The sequence below is a fragment of the Lactuca serriola genome, chromosome 3 (genome assembly GCF_051521515.1).
Source record: "Lactuca serriola cultivar US96UC23 chromosome 3, Lser_US96UC23_V15, whole genome shotgun sequence".
NCBI classification, from domain to species: Eukaryota; Viridiplantae; Streptophyta; class Magnoliopsida; order Asterales; family Asteraceae; genus Lactuca; species Lactuca serriola.
Window position 1 is genome coordinate 245,750,244 of NC_136410.1, and position 18,092 is coordinate 245,768,335.

Below are 18,092 nucleotides of genomic sequence, written 5' to 3' on the forward strand. Positions count from 1 at the left end.
TTTTATTTTTTATTTCTTTTAAATACAAAATCAATTATAATTAAATTAAAAATAAGACAAAAGGGCATAATAGTCATTTTATGTCGCATAAGGGATGAAACGTGCAAATTAAAACTAACGAGGGATGAAACATGCAAGTTTTAACCAAACGAGGGACGGTCCGAGTTAAATTTTGAAAATAGGGACTAAACACGCTTTTTGGCATGTGCACGAGGGATGATTGGTGTAATTTACCCTTTTCTTTAATTGCTGAAACATATATTAATTTAATTTATATTTTTTTTAACTTAAAAAAAGGTCTACCCACTATTTCTCTTTCCCTCTCTCTCTCTCAAGAAAAACACACACACGCACTCAAGAAAGAACATATCACCACTAGTGGCCGCCACCATCACCACCGATTGCTACCACCGTTCGCCACCATCACCATTGACTGCCACCATTGTCCACCATAAACATCCAATCCCACCCTTATCCCCATCTTTCCTTCCTCATGCCCGATAAAACTTCCCCATCAACACTGCCCTACTAATCGATTTGGTTCTAATTTGGAGTTGTTCATTATTTGCAGGAGAAGCAGAAAAGATTTTGATATATTATATAGGAGCAAAAGTAAAAGAATAGATAGTTGTGTGAGGCTTTGAAGAAGAAGAAGAAACAGAAACAGAGTGTGTGGGTCAGCCAAATGTGAGTCGTTTTCAATGGTATAACTTTATTTATCTCTTTGTCAATTCATCGAACACCTTATGTGCTTGACAACCTTCCACACTTGTGAAAGTGATTCATCATTAGAATTATTCCTTCTTCCAAGATCGCATTGTTTCCCCTCTTTGATTTCTTCTAAGCAAAACCAAAATCATAAATTCCTCAAGCCACCTTAATCACCCACAATCAAACACCTTCCTTCACCCCTTTCCTGAACCACCAGATAACATCCTTCAATCGGATCCTTGAGAGCTGCGATCAAAAATACATACACACACACACCTATTAATCGAGCCATTAGGGTTTACTGGTTTAAAGTGGTTGAATCTTGACAAATTTGATATCGATTTCGTCTCCTAATATGTCTTATACTTCTCAATCGATTTCAAAAAGTGTGTGTGTGTGTGTGAATCCTTACTAAAGCGATGATGGGCTAAGAATTCTTCCAAATATACAGATTCTTCGAGATCGGTGACCCTTTGTGGGTTTTTCTTCCTCGTCTTTGGCAGTAGAATCGCCGACCTTAGGTCGCTCGAAGAAAGAAGAATGGAGGCGACATCCAACGATGAAACTCGAAGGGAAGGTGGACAGAAGAATGGTTCGGTGGAACAAGGCAGACAGGTAGGGGTTCAGTAGAGTTTGCTCGACGGGAGGAGAAGAGAAGTGCGAGAGATGAGGTTGTGTCATGGTATATGGAGAGAGAGAGAGAGAGAGAGAGAGAGAGAGAGAGAGAGAGAGAGAGAGAGAGAGAGAGGTGGGCTTATTTTGTTTTTTCATTTTATTATAAGAATAAGAAAACAAATAAAAGAAATTAAAATATAATTATTTAAAGGGCATATTAGTCATTTTAGGTGGGATGTGGACCAAAAACACAAGAAAATACAACCATATGGATCAAAACCACACAAGATATCTAAAATTGGACCAGTGATACACCAACATTTTGCTTTGGACCAAAACTACAAAATTTTGCCAACCACAGGGACCATTTTTGCAATTTTGTCTATTATATATATGTGAGTAATCATATGCTAGTATTGATTAATTATGATGATAAAAATATTTCAATTTTTCAACCCTATTACTATTAAGAAAAGAAGTTAAAGAGTTGAAGTTGTCATTTGTTTACAAGTTTTGTAAATGCTAGGAATTTGAAGGGTTTTTTTTTTTCTTTTTTTTTTTTTTTTTTTTTTTTTTTTTTTTTTTTTTTTTTTTTTATGTGAAGAATAAACCAATGATAAAGAGGGAGAAATGAAAGAAAAGCTAGAGAGAAGATTCAAGGTTGTGAAAATGCTATTTCTTTAATAATTAAAGTTACATTTTTTAACGGCAATAATTAAAGTTAAATAGCTCGAAAAGATGATCTTTGGTAAGTGAAGTTTCCCCAAATCAAAGTTCTCAAAGTAAGTGTTAATCATAACATTTGGCAATTTTGGGGGCAAATAGTTATTGAATGGAGTACAACTTATGGAATAATTATTTATGAATAAATAATTATACTTTATGTTTATGAGTTGGATTTGAAGGACATGAAGTGTTTAGAAAAATCATTTCTCGGGTTTGTGAGTGAAAATGTAGAAATGAAAAGCGTAAGGATTAAGCTTTAATTTGTGGGATTTGGCCAAAATTCGATTTCAATTCCATTCCAATCCTTCCTTTGGTTGCAAACGAGTACGGAATTGGATTCCGCTGGAATCCACAAAATCTTTTGATCGATAGATTACAACATTCCACCCTAACATCCATGGAATTCAATTCATATTCCAATTCTTTCAAAAACATTATGCGATTCAAATGCAAGTCATATCTGCAACATATCCTTCCTTTTCCATATGTTGTAAAAGAATATCCAATGCCTCAGTTACTCCATCATAATCGGAATGGAATCCATCTCCGGAAATGAAAGCATGAACTTTATTCCCAATTCCAATCCAACTACAACCCGGTTCCTTTCCATTCATTTTCTTCCCCATCATACCTCTCACCTTTCCCGCATCTTCATACCTTCCAACATCAAAATACATATTCGACAACAAAACATTCACAACCTTTTCCTCATCATCATCAAATTCCCATAAATACCCCTCAATCTTTTCACCCAATTCTACATTTTTATGAACCCTACAAGCCGCCAGCAACGGCAACCACAAACCACCTCTTTTATTTTCCGGCAAACTTTTTATAAACCCAAAAGCCGCCTCCAATTCCCCCGCCCTACCCAAAAGATCCACCACACAAGCATAATGCTCAAACTCAGGAATCAACTTATAATCTTTCACCATTTTTTCATAAAACTTCAAACCTTCATTCACCATTCCTCCATGGCTACAAGCAGTTAAAACGGCTAAAAAAGCAACGGAATTTGGTCGAATTAATTCGGTTTCCATTTGTTCAAATAAAGTAATGGAATCATGGACATGGCCATGTAAAGCACAACCCATGATCATAGATGTCCATGACACCAAATCATGATGATTCATTTGATAAAAGATTTTTTTAGCAAGTTTGATGTTTCCACATTTGGCATACATGTGAACAAGTGAGCTGGATATGAATATGTTTTTGTCAAAATGGTTTCTAATTATGTACCCATGGAGTTGTTGGCCTAAAGGTAGAGTGGTTAAGTGTGCACAAGCAGGGGTAATACTGGAAATTGAAATTGGGACAGGTTTGATATTGGAAGTTAACATTTGGCGGAATAAATTCAAACCCTCGTCAAAAAGACCATTTTGGACACGCTTTGAGATGATTGAGCACCATGAAACAATGTCTTTTTTGGGGAGGGATGAAAACAAGTGATATGAATCTTGAACCATGTTACAGTTTGCATACATGTCGGATAATCCAGTTGTGATGAACTCGTTTTGGTCAAACCCATGTCTGACTCCATACCCATGAATCTCTTTTCCCTTCCAAACATCCATATGTTTTGCAACAATTGGAAGGAGATTTGATAAAGTAAAAGCATCAGGTTTCAAGTTAGCATTACCCATGTCTTTAATCATCAACATAGCTTCATTGTACATGTTGCTTTGAGCATATCCCAAGATGAGTGTGTTATAAGAAACCACATCTCGATCTTCCATGGTTTCAAAAACTTTTCTCACACTTTGCATTTGCAGATCTAGTTGTTTATTATTGTTGTTATTGCTAACTAATATACTCTCATTTTGATCGCTTGTCGTTCTTTCAGGACTTTCATCGAACACCTGTAGAGCACTAGACCTCTGCAGCTTAGAGTACATGCTCAACAACGCGTTTCCTGTAAAAATATCGAATTCTAGTCCAACCCGGATAATACAAGCGTGAACAGATTCCCCAAACTTGAAATACATTAAATGGGTGCAAGATTTTAAGACGGAAGGGAACACATTGTGATCTGGGTATATTCCCAAAGCACGCATTTTGACGAAACAATTCAAGGATTCTGAGAAACAGGCAGTGGAAGAGTAGCATTTGATGATGGACTTCCAAGCGAGGATGGGAGGAGAGGGGAGTATGTTGAAGAGAATGAGGGATTCGGGTAAGAGGTTGAGTTTAGAGTAAATGGAGAGGAGAGTAGTGGTGAATATAGGAAAGCTTTTCACGATGTGAGCATGGATTTGTTTGGCTTGAGATTTGGATTTGATTTGCGTTGGATTCTTCAGAAGGGTTTTGATGATTGTTTGAACGGATTCCATCTGGTGATCTTGTCGCAACGGGTTGTGCTCTTCAGTCTTCACGAGCTTATGTAACAAAAACTCGCAAGAAAAACATACAAACAGAAATTTTACTCGCAGCAACGTTTTTTAATATATTTCTTTAAACATTTTATGTGCAATTGGATGAAAGGTGTGAAAAGAAAGTGAAAGAATTTCAAATCCTATGCTAATAAAATAAAAGAGTAGGTTTTTTTTGTGAGGATGTCATTTATCATTCTATTAATTTTCTATTTTAAATTGATTAAACCTCCTAATCAATGTGATTCTATTTGTTTAATATATATGGAAAATTAACTCTACGTATTTATTTGAATTAATGATTATAATTTTACATAATTAATAAAAATATTTTTTAACTAATAACTTATTTAAAATTTTATATAAAATAAATGATTAATAATTTTGAATTTTTTACAAGTTTAATAATTTTGTAACTTTGGTTCCCACAGGTTATAAACTAGTGGTATATAATATGGTAAATTAGAGTCCCTCTGTACAAATGTTAAAGAAAAAATGACCTATGAGGGTAATACTGTACAAATGTTAAAGAAAAAATTACATATGAGGGTATTAAAGTGTTCGACTTGTATTTATTTAGTCCCTTTTTTTTGTCTTTATTATACCATTGAACTTAATATTTTTGCTCACCAAAACCCTCGCGACCGGTTGTTGTAGGTTACTGCTTATGTGGATATTATGTGGCATACACTTGGCTTATTAAATGCAAGTCATACAATATTAATCTGCATAATGCGTCATTCTCATCAATTGTGCCCTAGATCGACATGGATGTTTCTTCTTCTTATATCACTTCCAAACGTAATGTTGAATTTAAACCTGAAAATCCTTGTTATTGTGGGTTACCATCTCGCATACGAACTTCATGAACTAAAGACAATCCAGGAAAAAATTTTAGATTGCGCCCTAACTCCATGGTAAATCAAATGGTTTTACTTTTTGGTTTAATCTTCTTTCTTTAACCAATTTGTTACTTTTTTCAAGAATGAATGGCCAAAATGCAAGTTTTGGGAATGGTTGGAGCCTGAAACCCCTGAAAATGAAGTCAATTCTGGGAAGGACCAAAAAGAACTGTGTAATTTAACCCTCAAAGTTTCTACGTTGGAAAACAAGATCAACATATGTAAGATGAAGATTGAACAAGAAAATTTGGTTGTTAGACAAGAGTTTGAAAAATTCAAATGGAAGCTATTTACTCATAAAGTTCTGATGATTGTACATGTTGTTTCTATTGTTTGTGTTTAAGAAGTAGTTAGTGAAGTTGTATTCAAAGACTAAATTGAACCCTTAATGTTGTATTTTGTTTGATGTATTAAGACAATCTTTTTTATTAATGATAGTTTGATGTTTTGACCGGTTTCAAAGAAATATTAATGTGTTTAACATGTTAGTCAATTGGACATGATGCATGGGTAAAATGGTCCAGATTAAGCATAGCAACTATCAATTGTTAATGGTGTTAATATGATCCAAGAGTAAAATGGTCTTACTGTGATCCAAGGGTAAAATTGTCCAGATTAACCACAGCAACAACATCAAACATTTCTTAATGTTAATGTCTTAATGTGATCCAAGGGTAAAATGGTCTTAATGTGATCCAAGGGTAAAATTGTCCAGATTAACCACAACAAACAACATCAAACATTTCTTAATGTTAATGTTTTAATGTGATCCATGGGTAAAATGGTCTTAATGTGATCCAAGGGTAAAACGGTCTTAATGTGATCTAAGGGTAAACTTGTCCAGATTAACCACAACAACAACATTTGTCCTAATATGTCAAAAGATAGCAAACATTTCTTAACCACAACCAAAGCATATAATATATATAAAAGACAAATTTGTAAGAATTCATTAGCATGTGCACCATTACAAAAGTTGTGCCCACATTTGTCCTAATATGTCAAAAGGTGTGTCATGCCTCAAAGTTTTCCCAATTACATAATTTAAAGACTAAAAGTTTGTCTTCCCAAAAATATTAAAACATAAAATCAATCCAACACGATTTGGTGGTGATCACTGCTTCCTTCTTTCTTCAAAACCTCCCTCTCAACCCTATCTTGGTAATTCTTTCTAAGTATTTTCATATCCTCTTCCCAGTTGCAACAGGTTGAGTAGGGACATCATTAACAGGATCATCTACTTGAACATCATCAACAGGTTGTGCAGGATCGTCAACTTGAATTGGATCTACTTGAACTTGTTCTACTTGAACTGGTTCCACAGTACCTGCTATACAAAGGTGTACTTAATGAGTTGGATGTTGCAGTATAATTACATTATTTTAATAGCATACGTTTCTCTTTTTTACATTTTTTAGCTTTCTTCTTTTTAGACTTGAAGTGGATGCTACATCTTCTGGTCTTGTAGGACATGTTGATCTATTGTGGCCCCTTTCTCTACAAATGGTGCATCTCATAATTGCACTTGCTTTTGAGATAGTATGCCTTGTTTTCCCCTTGCTTTCCCTCTCAAATTGATCCCCTTTTCCTTTTAAGGGTTGGCCTTCCTGGTAACCTTCTTTTTGGGGAGGCAATGGCTTCATGTAAGACACTTCAAGCCACATGGAACTACCATTAAGTGGATTAATGGTATGGTTATAACAAGTCAAGAACATGGTTGTATAGAACCATGGTGCAACATAATCCTCTGCATTCTTGTTGAGGTATGAAATTGTTGCCACTGCATGCACACATAGGATACCTAATACTTGCCAAGATCTACATCCACATGTGTTGTTGTTAAGGTCCACAGCATATCCATCATTTCCAATCCTAACCTTATATTTTTGTATCCTAGAAAGTATAACTCCCCAAAATCTATCCACCAAAATAACAAGTTCTATTAATCTTATAGATGAGATAATAATACTTATAAAATAGAAGTTATATCATACTTTTGTTGTTTCTTTAACTTTGATATTTTTAATCTTATAGATAGGCATATTTTTAAATTACCCCAACTTTGTCCCTTTAGCAACATTTTATACATCTTCTCCATTGCATAAATCTGAATCTCTTCCAACATGGTGAGGAGTGGTCTCTTCCTATCAAGATCAATAACAGAGTTGAAAATTTCTGACATGTCATTCTCACAAGCATCACAAGCCCTGTCCACTTCAAAGAATGCCCTGCACCAACTTTTAGGGTCCCTTTCCATGAGGTGTTCATAAGCCAAACGGTCAATTGTTTTTATGGAATTCATTTCTGCCTCAAATTTAGGTTGAGTAGTACTAGCAGCAGCAACCCAAAATAACTTCCTATATTGTTTACCTTTGGATCTTTTCTTGAAGCTAGCATAGATGTGCCTAGCGCATTGTTTATGCTCTGCTGCTGGAACCCTTTCTTTGACGGCCTCTACTAATCCCTAAAAGAAAACATGAAATATATGAAATAACAAAAACATTCAACTCAAACAAACCATATGTAACACCGACAATTTCAACACAATTTTTTTTTCATTTAAAATCGTTTATCTCTTTAACACTTTTCATAAAAATCCCATTTTTGTTTAGATTACAATACATGACTCTTTTATTCAATCAATTAATAAACCAGGATCCTCAAAACAACGCTTCCTCTGGTGTGTACAATCGAGTCGATGTCGTCCCGTGATCCTGAGAAAACCTGAAACACACAACACAACACTGTAAGCACGAAGCTTAGTGAGTTTCCCCAAAATACCATATACAACACATATTAGCCACTCGAGGCTATAACTCTGTTTGACCCTCTGGTCAATGTGTCTCAATGGGACCCTCCAGTCCTATAACTCTATGGACCCTCTGGTCCTAAGCTCGTTGGACCCTCCGGTCCGGTCTGCTTGAGCCTTCCGACCTCATGAATCGTTGGACCCTTCGGTCCGGTCTATTAACTCCGCATAGCATAAATCACAAAGACATAATGCATAGCATGTCACATACAACATAATACTCAATGTAAGCACATAAGACCTTCCGGTCACACATAACTACCACTCAAAGTAATGTATAGTGAGAAGACTTACCTCAAATGTCTCAATAGATCTCTGACTCAGTAGAAATATGGTCTAGCCTCCGCCTAATCACATAAAGTAAATACTCTCATAAATATAACTCTCGAGACTAGGCTCAACCCTCTCTTGGCACCCTCGAAAGGGTAAAAGTCCATTTTACCCCTCTCAGAACTCAAAGGCTCCATTGTTGACCAAACCCTAAAAGTCAACAAAAGTCAACGGTCAAACTTTGACCCGACTCATCGAGTGCACTTGGGCGACTTGGCGAGTCTACACGTGTCCACTATCTCTCTAGTCTCACATGAAACGTCAAGTCTTTCCCCTGCTCGACGAGTTACACCTAGCATGAATCGCGGGACTACCCCGAATAAACTCTTCGAGTCCCATGATGAACTCGGCGAGTTCCGCCTGGAACTCCAGTCCTCTAACTCCCTCTAACTCATCGAGTCTTTCCCCCAACTCGGCAAGTTACTCACTGAGTGAACTACGGGAAACCCTAGCCCTACTCGTCGAGTCTGTTCTTGGGACTCGACGAGTTCATGTCATGCTTCAACAGAAATGACCTCCTGAGGTCAGATCTGTTCCTCTAACCCATAGATCTACCCTCCTTGATCATAATTTTGACAACCCAAAATTTCTATTCTGCACAAACATATCAAGTCAATAGAATTCAGAACAGTTGCTGTTAATTTTCAGACTTTTTAGAATAAGTTTGAGTATTTCAAGATTCACACTTTAGAGATATTAGGAGAGAGGATGCATTAGGGTTTATTGTGCAACAATAAAGTCCCGACACATCAAAAGTTTAGAGTTTACAGCCTAAATTTGGTGTTTACGGCCGTAAACCCTAAAGGGGAGGGGTATAAAAGTGGCGCTTAGCCATTTTTAGCATTTTTCCACCTTTTCAAGATCAAATCTCAAACTCTCCCAAGTATCATCCAAAGTTTTCTTCAAGATCATCAACTAGTAAGTGATTCTAGTTTTCTTAAGTGATTATATGCATTGATCTAGTGTTTTAACACACTTCTAACTGAGAAATTATTCCAAAAGCTTGATTCTTCCATTTACACCAAGAACACACACTAGTGTTTGATATGTGCATAATTGGTTAATTATTTAATACACATTTTTATTCATTTTTAACTAATTATGTGAAAAGTATGGACAAAAGGTACTTAATATTGTTTAAATTTTGTTTTAAGTCCAAAAGACATGCTTGGGAGTGAAAGGGAACAAGGGAAAGCAATTGAAGACCAAAGAATGAAGATTGAGGAACAAAAGCCCATCTACTTGGCGAGTACACGAGTATACTCGGCGAGTCCAGCAGAATCTTCCAGAAGATAGCCACGACTCCTGATTTAAGACGGATAACAACGAGTCTACTCGGCGAGTTGGGTCTGCTACTCGCGGAGTACCCCCTGTTTTGAGATATCTATAAAAATCAAGCCTTTATCCGATGGGACTACTTTTCTGACGATTTTTGAAGATCCTTTTGCGATTGAGAACCCTGGAAGACGCTGGGGAATTCTAATCTTCAACCTTTTGAAGAATTGAAGCAACTAGGTTAATCATTCCACTTAGCTTTAGGATTTGAGTATGTTTAATCTAGTTAAACTTGTTTTTATGTGTGATTTTACTGCAACTAGTGTTCTTGGACCTTTAGCTCATTTCAAGCTTCCAACTAGTAAGTATTCCTACCCTAGTGTATTGTAAGGCTTGTTATACATCTTTACAGCAAGGAAATGTCCCAAGAACACCAAGAACAAGGTGTTCACGGTTCAAGAAGTCCTTGAACCGTAAACACCAAGTAAAGGTGCCAAAGGGTGCCTTAGTCCTTCACAATGCCTTAGGGACATGTCTAGATCCTTCCTTGATGTGTTTATCACATAGAAAGGCACAAAAATCTCTCATTTATATGTGTTTACGGTTTGGGGAGCTCCCAAAACCGTAAACACCCCAAAGTATGTATAAATGACCCAAATTCCTTCCTATACCTTAGTAACTAACATGGATCCATTCTTTGATGAGCTAAGGACTTGAAAACCCCCAAAATACCATAAACCTTATGAGTTTACGGTAGTAAATTCAAAGGAAAATGGTTTAGGGACCGTAAAACTCCAAATAGGAGTGAAATGGTGCCCTAGTTCCTTCCTTAGTCACATACTTCAAGTAGAAAAGCTTCTAGGGACTTTTAAGGCTTCAAACAACAAATGGTCAAAAAGTGTGTGAGCTTACGGCCGTAAACTCAAGGGTTTACGACTGTAAACTCTTTTGGTTGTGACCACAAAACCGTAAACTCCCTAATGGAGTTTTCCTTGAACCCCAAGCACACTAGCCTTTCCCTACAACACTTAGATGCAATCCTAGGGACTTATAACACTTGTATAAGGTGTTTAGCATGTCCTAGGGTGTCTTAACTTTGTTTATTAGTTGTATAAAGACTAATTGGATACATATATGTGATATTATATGTTAACTAGGATCATAGAGTGTGTTCAAGACTTCACTTGACACCTAGCAATCCTACATCTTTAGTTCATCCGTACCACTCACTACAGGTGAGTTCATACCCCTTAATCAATGGTTTAAATGTTTTTAAATGCTTTTATGGGGGGGGGGGGGGAATACAAGTTGAATACTTATAGTTATTATATCAATCACATGTGATTAATAACTACCAAACCAGTAGTTTGCTTACTGTTCAAACTGTTTTGCTTCAAACTGTTTTACAAACTCTTTTACTTGTCAAATACTTTTACTTAAACGCTTTTATACTTATTACCAAATGAATGGCTATGTATGTACAGTTATATAAGCAATGTTTAAAGGGCTTAGGAAGGCCAACTCGCTTTATCTCCTTTTCCTCGTTGGGATGTGGCTTGAGGGCATCGGTTATCCGTATGAAGGTCGTCTAAATATTAATTATATATTATGTATACATATATAGACATAAAATTTCTTTCAACCAGTTCTATACCTTTGGGTAGCAAGGGTTTCACAAACATGATCATACATTTCTAGTAAGCTACCATAGGGGTAGCACAGGAAGACACTAATACTATTACTAGAACAATGAAACATACAATGAGTCAGTTCATTCATGAGTCAATACGAGTAGTACACATAGTACATTACTATACATGCTAGATAGAGAGATAACACACATTACAGCTAGCACACGCAGAACATTACAGTACATACAGGCTAGACAGAGAAAGAGTACACTTTACAGTTAGCACATTCATTACATGTACATTCATGCAGTTATGTGAACCATTAAACGGGTCATGGCACTTCCTGCCATGACCATTTTTGTATCCCGAATCTCCTTAATTGGGGAGCGTATGAGTTTGCGTATAGATCTATACTGGATTGACTATCCTACACCTTGCTGCTCGCTACAGTGGGACTTACAAGTCTACGGGTGCCAAATGTCATTTCTTACGGCGTCTTACATCGTCGTTTTACTAGAGTCAGTAGTAGGATACAGGTCGATCACATGTTACTTTAAACGCCTTTTGTTTTTAAGGTAGTCAGTACATCGGTAGTCACTTATTATTGAAGGGCTTAGTTTAGTGGTTTGGTCTAGGTTTTTGCAGTTTAATGATAGGGACGTGTTGGTAATTATCTTTAACTGTAGTTTACGGTTGTAAGAGAGTTTACGGCCGTAAACACCTTATGGCCGTAAACTCTTCTCGGTCTTAAGGTGTATATATAGTGGGATAGTCAGACGTGTTTACTGTGACATCCCCATTTTCACGGCCAGAAAAGACCGATTTTTGTTTATGCTTTGTAAAAATCAGAGTACTTTTTTTCATAAAAATGTTGCGGAATTTGTTCCCAGAAAAACACGATAAATACGTTATCAAAACATTTTCGAAAAAACGTATTTTATTGATTTTAAAACGTTTGGGATCTCATCGTCAATACAGAAACATAAGCATAAACGGAACTTATATTTATTTACACTAGTGATCTACATTCGTTTAATCTCTCAGTGTAATGTGACTTCATATCAACACCTGTGATATAAATAAACTGAGTGGGTCAGGTTGGGAAACTTGGTGAGTACATAGGGTTTTCAACCCACAATAATATAAACTTTATGTTTAAACAATAAAACAATCAACCCAATTTCCCATCCCCATTATCTTCTTTATTCTTAAGGATCTATCCTAAGAGTCATCTATCATGCATTCGTTTATTCTGAAGTCCCTTGTTTCCAGGGTTATAGAACGGGCACTAAATTCATAGCTACCAATGCTCGTTTGTAAAGCACTAATTCCATAGCTGTTGGGTACTAAATCCATAGCTACCAGTGTTTATCTAATAGGTACTAAGTCCATAGCTACCAATTCCTAACAGGTACTAAGTCCATAGCTACCAGTGTTTGTCCAATAGACACTAAGTCCATAGCTGCTGATGTTATTTGTTAGGCACTAAGTCTATAGCTGCCAATGTTTACTCACATCATCTTTTATCTCTCATCATTCATCTACCCATCTCATACCCAACATACTTGTATATTTAAAATACATATACATTTCAAATCATTTAAAACATGTATAAAAAAACGTTCATCCAGCATAGACAGCAAGTATTCAGATAATATGCACACATAGCATGTAGTTTATATAAAATACTTCATATCTATGTGTAAGATGAAAGTAACTATGCACTCACCTGAGAAAGGTGGTGACTCGGTACTCGGTCAGCGCTTCGTTTACTTTAAAATAATTTCCTTCGACGAAACCTAGTATTATCACCACTAGATTTTAGTCTAATATTTACCGTGACTAATTATTAGTCTTATTACTATTATTATTATTATTATTATTATTATTATTATTATTATTATTATTATATAAGCGTTTAAACAATACTTTCCAACCACTATGTACAGACAGGGGCCAGACATAAACCACCGGAGGGCAGGACCATTTTGGCGTATAGCACTTCTGAAATCCAACAACCCTATGCGGCCCTTTAAACCAGATTCCCCGTACCGCGAGTAGTTAAAAAGATATTATAACGACACTTATATAAGTCATACTAATAGCTCAAATGTTTATTATAAATTTATAATAACAATACTAATTTTAAATATAAACTATATTTAAAATAGGGTAAGCATAACTTACTTACAAGGGGATTTTAGCTAGGAGTCGGGCTCTGCAGGGGCAGAACTTCGTCGCTGAATCTTTCTAAGAAAGATTCATGCAGCGCTTCAACGCTCACCTTACTATACTAAAACTATAGAAAGAGAAGTCGAATCATGAGGGACCGAAATGCTCGGGGGATATGGAGAGAAAGACTCTTGAATCAAGAGAATGGTGCAAGAAATATGAGAGCCCAAGCCTCTTATTTATAGTAATTGAATTTACAAAAACTACCCTCCATAATTACTTAATGACCTTATAGTTATATAAACAACTAAACACCCCTTTATAATACTATTTTAAATAGATTTAACGATATTTGCACTAAACTAATGTCGAAAGAACTCAACATTAGTCTTATAATGACCGCATCGTCGATACCTTTCTAATGATATATACATATGTATATATATGTGTACGTATATATGATTTATACTTTATTTTAATACGTAAATATGCTATTATAATTTGTAACTCGTTCATACAAACTCCTTTTTTGACGTTATTTATATCCACGCGTAGGTGGAGACGTACTCTACAACTTTTGTTTAGACTCCGTCGGCTAATTTTGACTTTATTTTTAAAGTTATATTTTTAACAGGCCGGGACAGGATTGGTCCGTTAAAATCTCATAACTTCTTCATCCGATGTCCATTTTCGTCTGTCTTTTTATCGTTACACTACTAATAACGAGATCTTCAATTCTCGTTTAGGCTGTGTTGGCTAAAAACCGCTCGATCTAATACTTGAATTTCAGGCTGTACACCGCTAAGCCGAAACTTCGAAAAATCATAACTTCCTCATACGAAGTCAGATTTGGGCATTCTTTTTTTATGGACGTTCTCAGGTTAACATATTATATGACTTTCATTTAGATTAATAAGGCTAAATTTCTCTCTATCATAAATTCACTATTTAGCCATGCCGGTTCCGTCGCGAAACTTCGACGGGTCATAACTTCTTCTTTATAATTCGGATTTCGGCGCTCTTTATATGTACTGAACCCTTGAGACATATTCTACAACTTGGTTAAGATTATTTATTATAAATAATTTTTTGTCAAAAAGTCGTTTTCGACCCCTATTATCTCTAAATTGACTAGCCCGGATCTACGGGCGTTACAAGGTTGTTGATGCCTTTTGTGTTTACGGTTCCCACCAAGTTGTACCAAACGTTTATAGCTATAAAACGTGTGCAAGCTTGGTTTGTTATTTCTCAGTGTTTCTATTTGCTTTGTGTGATTGTGTTTGCTTTTGATCTATGGTAAGATCCGTTTTTTGGACCTTACAATTGGTATCAGAGCCAAGTTGTATCAGTCGATTTTGTCAGATTTGGGGCATAATTTGATCTTATTTTCGAAATATTCTTGTGTTTTTGGATAGATCTCTGAAAAATAAGGGGGGGGGGGGTTGTTCTTTGTGTTTTTCATAAAAAAGAGTTTTTGATCGAGTTTTGGAGCTTTAAAGTCGAAAAATCGGTGTTTTTGGTCGGAGTTTGCGGCCGGCGGCTAGGGTTTTGGAGTTTACGACCGGAAACTATTCACGGTCGCCGGAGGATTGCAGTCGGTGTTTGCGGTCCGAGGAGTTCACGGCCGGCGGTTTACGGCTAGCGGTTTGCGGTTCGGCGACTTGCGGCTCGGCTTGGTGGGATAAGCTCGGTGATCGGCTAAGAAATCAGATCAGCAACGCGCTTCATAAAAAATATGATACGGCTTGGAGGTGCCAGGGCTCGAACCTGCGACCTACGGATCAGCAACCCAAGCGCCTAACCATCTCGGCTAGCCAACCCCTTGTGCATTCACTTCGAAATTTTAAACTTAACCATTCCCTACCGCTTCCAACTTTTGCATTTTTGTCATTTTCAGCCCAAAATTGATTTTCCTTTAATTTTAAATTCCTTTTTCAACCAAAAATTTTAGTTTTTAAATTTTAAAATTTTATTTTTGACTTTTAAAGTTTGACCTTTGACTTTAAACTTTGACCTTTTCGTTTAACTTTTAAATTTTCAAATTTAGCTTTTCGGTTTAACTTTTAAGTTTGACTTTTTAAATTTGACTTTTAAGGTTGACTTTTGAGGTTTATAGTCAAAGGGCATTTTTTTCTAGTTGTTCTTTTAATAGTTTTTTTTATGTTTACGAAGGAATTGAAAAACATGAAAGAGAGTCGTCAGGAGATGTTAAGACAAAATTTCAACATGTTCAATTATATCCCTAGAGAAACCCTGAAAACTCAGTTGCGGCGATTTACTACACTTACTACTAAGATGAATATAGCTGGGATCTTCTTGACCAAATCTGAGATAAATAAAAAGCTATTGAACTCACTTCCGAAATCGTGGGATATGAACGTGGCTATCATTAAGAAGACAAATGATCTCAATCATCTTAGTCTTGCTGATGTAATTCAAGAACTTGATGTTTTGAAGTGTAGAGAAACAATGAGTTCTGAAAACATTCCGGTCACTGAAGTTACATGTACTCTAGCTTGTGAAGCCACGATTAAATTTCTTCGGGAACAAATTGATTTATTTAAAAGAGAAGTTAAGGACCTGAGATATGAAGGATATCAACTCAGGAGAGGACAGAAACCCCTAAAGGCTGAATTAGAAGCAAAAACGAAGGACTTTAGGAAACTTCAGGAAGAGTATAGCAACAAGTGTGAAAATTATGATTATATTAAGAGACAACTTGCTGCTGTAACTGGAGAACTTGACGCTTTAAAAATTAAGTGTGGAAAAACAGATGTCAGTTTCAAAAATTATACTGCGTCAAGTCAGACAGTCGAGTCCTTATACGAAACCTAATTAAAATTCAAAGAAAATCAAAACAAGGGTCTAGGGTATGATAGTGTACCTCCTCCTTATAATCATAATTACACATCCATCCCTATGACACAGGACGAAACTGACAGGGAGCCACATCTTCGATATGGAAAACGAGCTGGATTTGTGTTAGGAGGAGTTATTAATGTTGAAAATACTAATGTTTCTACTTCATGTGCAGGTAAAGTAGCAGAAGATGAGAACAAGGAGAGCACTACTGAACAAACCAACATCTCCTTGAACTCTGAATCTGTTGCTTCGAACTCAGCTGTTTCTGATCAACCTGCTGTTGAGAAATACAGGCCACCAATTCCAACGCAACAGAGTTCTTGTGGAAAGTGTGCATGTGGAAACAACAAGAGACAAGGCAAAGATACGCCACCAGGGGCAGGAAGAAACAACTTCACAGTGAAGAAAAAGACATGTTTTCACTGTGGAACACCTGGACACATTGCCAGAAATTGTCCTAATCGCACATACATTCCCTATTACGCACAAGGCTGGCAGAACGTGCCAAGAGGGTGACACTCCAAAAGATACCCCTCGAGATCACGATCAGACATTGACGACTGGAATGCCAAGAAGGCCAAGAATTCAACTCCCAAGACCAAGAATCAAACCCACAAGGCCAAGAATCCGAATCCCAAGAGCAAGAAGGGAATGCCAGCCACGAAGTCAAATCCAAGCGATGCTCTCGTGAAGCCAAAATCAAAGTCATCTCAACAGCCGACATCAAGTTCCAAAGCAAGTACTGAGCCACCCATCAGATCGAAAAAGAAATGGGTTAAACCCAACTACAAATGGGTTCCAAAGGCTCACTCTCCCAAATCAACTAATGACTCTAATATTTCTTCATCTTCTGTTTGTGATAAACAAGATATGTCATGGGAGAGAGTACTGTGCAAGGATGACAAAGGTCGACCCAGTTTCAAAATGGACTGGGTTCCAAAGACCAACTGATCCCGCTCTGTGTCGGAGCAGCTATGGAGGCATATCATCAAACTTCGGTTTGTTGGTAGTAGCTGTTCCAGACACATGATAGGAGGCATCTCTCAACTGTACAACACTCAAAACATTGTTTGGGAGAATGTGTCCTTTGCAGGAAGGGAAGAAAAGAAGTGATCACTCACGGGGTTTGTGCTTAATGAAATGAAGAGTTTTCGGATCTGTTCTGAGTTTATGCGTGCTGTTCTCAGACCTTCTGGATGCAAATTCAGTCGGTGACTTACGGTTTGAGTTTTCTTCTCTATACTCCTGAGTTTTTCTTAAGCTGATTCCCTTTAAAGACTAATTTTTGTCTTAGGATAGTTTAAATTTGCGCATTAACTTTTGTTTCTCTCATATGCACAAATTTAGGGGGAGAAATAAAAACAAAACAAAAATTAGAAAATTTAAAAAAAAAATCCAAAAACATTAGAAAATCAGAAAATAAAAAAAATATGTTGGTTATGAAATGTGCTTGAGGGAGATGTTTTGGGAAATGGAAGTAGCAAGTGATAACGGGCAATCTGGATCGGCGTAACGTACCTAAGTTGAATCGTCTACGCTTTGTGCTCGATGCGCTGGTAGGCACGAAAGATTTTAACTGGACTTAACTAGGGAGAGTTGAACCTAATGAATTTAAGGACTTGACAAACTTTGACCTAGTTAGATCCGTTTAACCTGATGTCACGACGCTCGGATAGGTTGAGCAGGG

General features: G+C 36.7%; 2 protein-coding genes and 1 long non-coding RNA gene across 3 annotated transcripts; all 3 read right to left on the reverse strand.

The window, feature by feature from the left end:
* Positions 1-217: 217 nt before the first annotated feature.
* LOC145093834 (uncharacterized) lies at positions 218-1,260 on the reverse strand. The gene is made up of 2 exons (XR_013703108.1): positions 1,124-1,260; positions 218-957 (listed from the first exon to the last, which is right to left on the reverse strand). It is a non-coding gene; the product is annotated as an uncharacterized LOC145093834 (long non-coding RNA).
* A 1,061-nt stretch (positions 1,261-2,321) lies between these two features.
* LOC145093833 (putative pentatricopeptide repeat-containing protein At3g23330) lies at positions 2,322-4,474 on the reverse strand. The gene has a single exon (XM_079032088.1). It carries the CDS (start codon positions 4,383-4,385, stop codon positions 2,496-2,498), a length of 1,890 nt encoding a protein of 629 aa, XP_078888214.1. The 5' UTR covers positions 4,386-4,474; the 3' UTR covers positions 2,322-2,495.
* Positions 4,475-6,507: 2,033 nt separating this feature from the next.
* Positions 6,508-7,628, reverse strand: LOC145096149 (uncharacterized). The gene is made up of 3 exons (XM_079033916.1): positions 7,382-7,628; positions 6,762-7,265; positions 6,508-6,653 (listed from the first exon to the last, which is right to left on the reverse strand). Exons 1-3 carry the CDS (start codon positions 7,626-7,628, stop codon positions 6,508-6,510), a joined length of 897 nt encoding a protein of 298 aa, XP_078890042.1.
* Positions 7,629-18,092: the final 10,464 nt, after the last annotated feature.

What these genes read in the sequence shown, in the direction of transcription:
- LOC145093833 (XM_079032088.1), bottom strand. Translation starts at nt 4,385, where the DNA reads ATGGAATCCGTTCAAACAATCATCAAAACCCTTCTGAAGAATCCAACG.
- LOC145096149 (XM_079033916.1), bottom strand. Translation starts at nt 7,628, where the DNA reads ATGAATTCCATAAAAACAATTGACCGTTTGGCTTATGAACACCTCATG. An exon ending in GCTAAAGGGACAAAGTTGGG is followed by an intron (nt 7,266 to 7,381) that starts GTAATTTAAAAA and finishes TAAGATTAATAG; the next exon opens with AACTTGTTATTTTGGTGGAT. An exon ending in AGATGTAGCATCCACTTCAA is followed by an intron (nt 6,654 to 6,761) that starts GTCTAAAAAGAA and finishes TTTGTATAGCAG; the next exon opens with GTACTGTGGAACCAGTTCAA.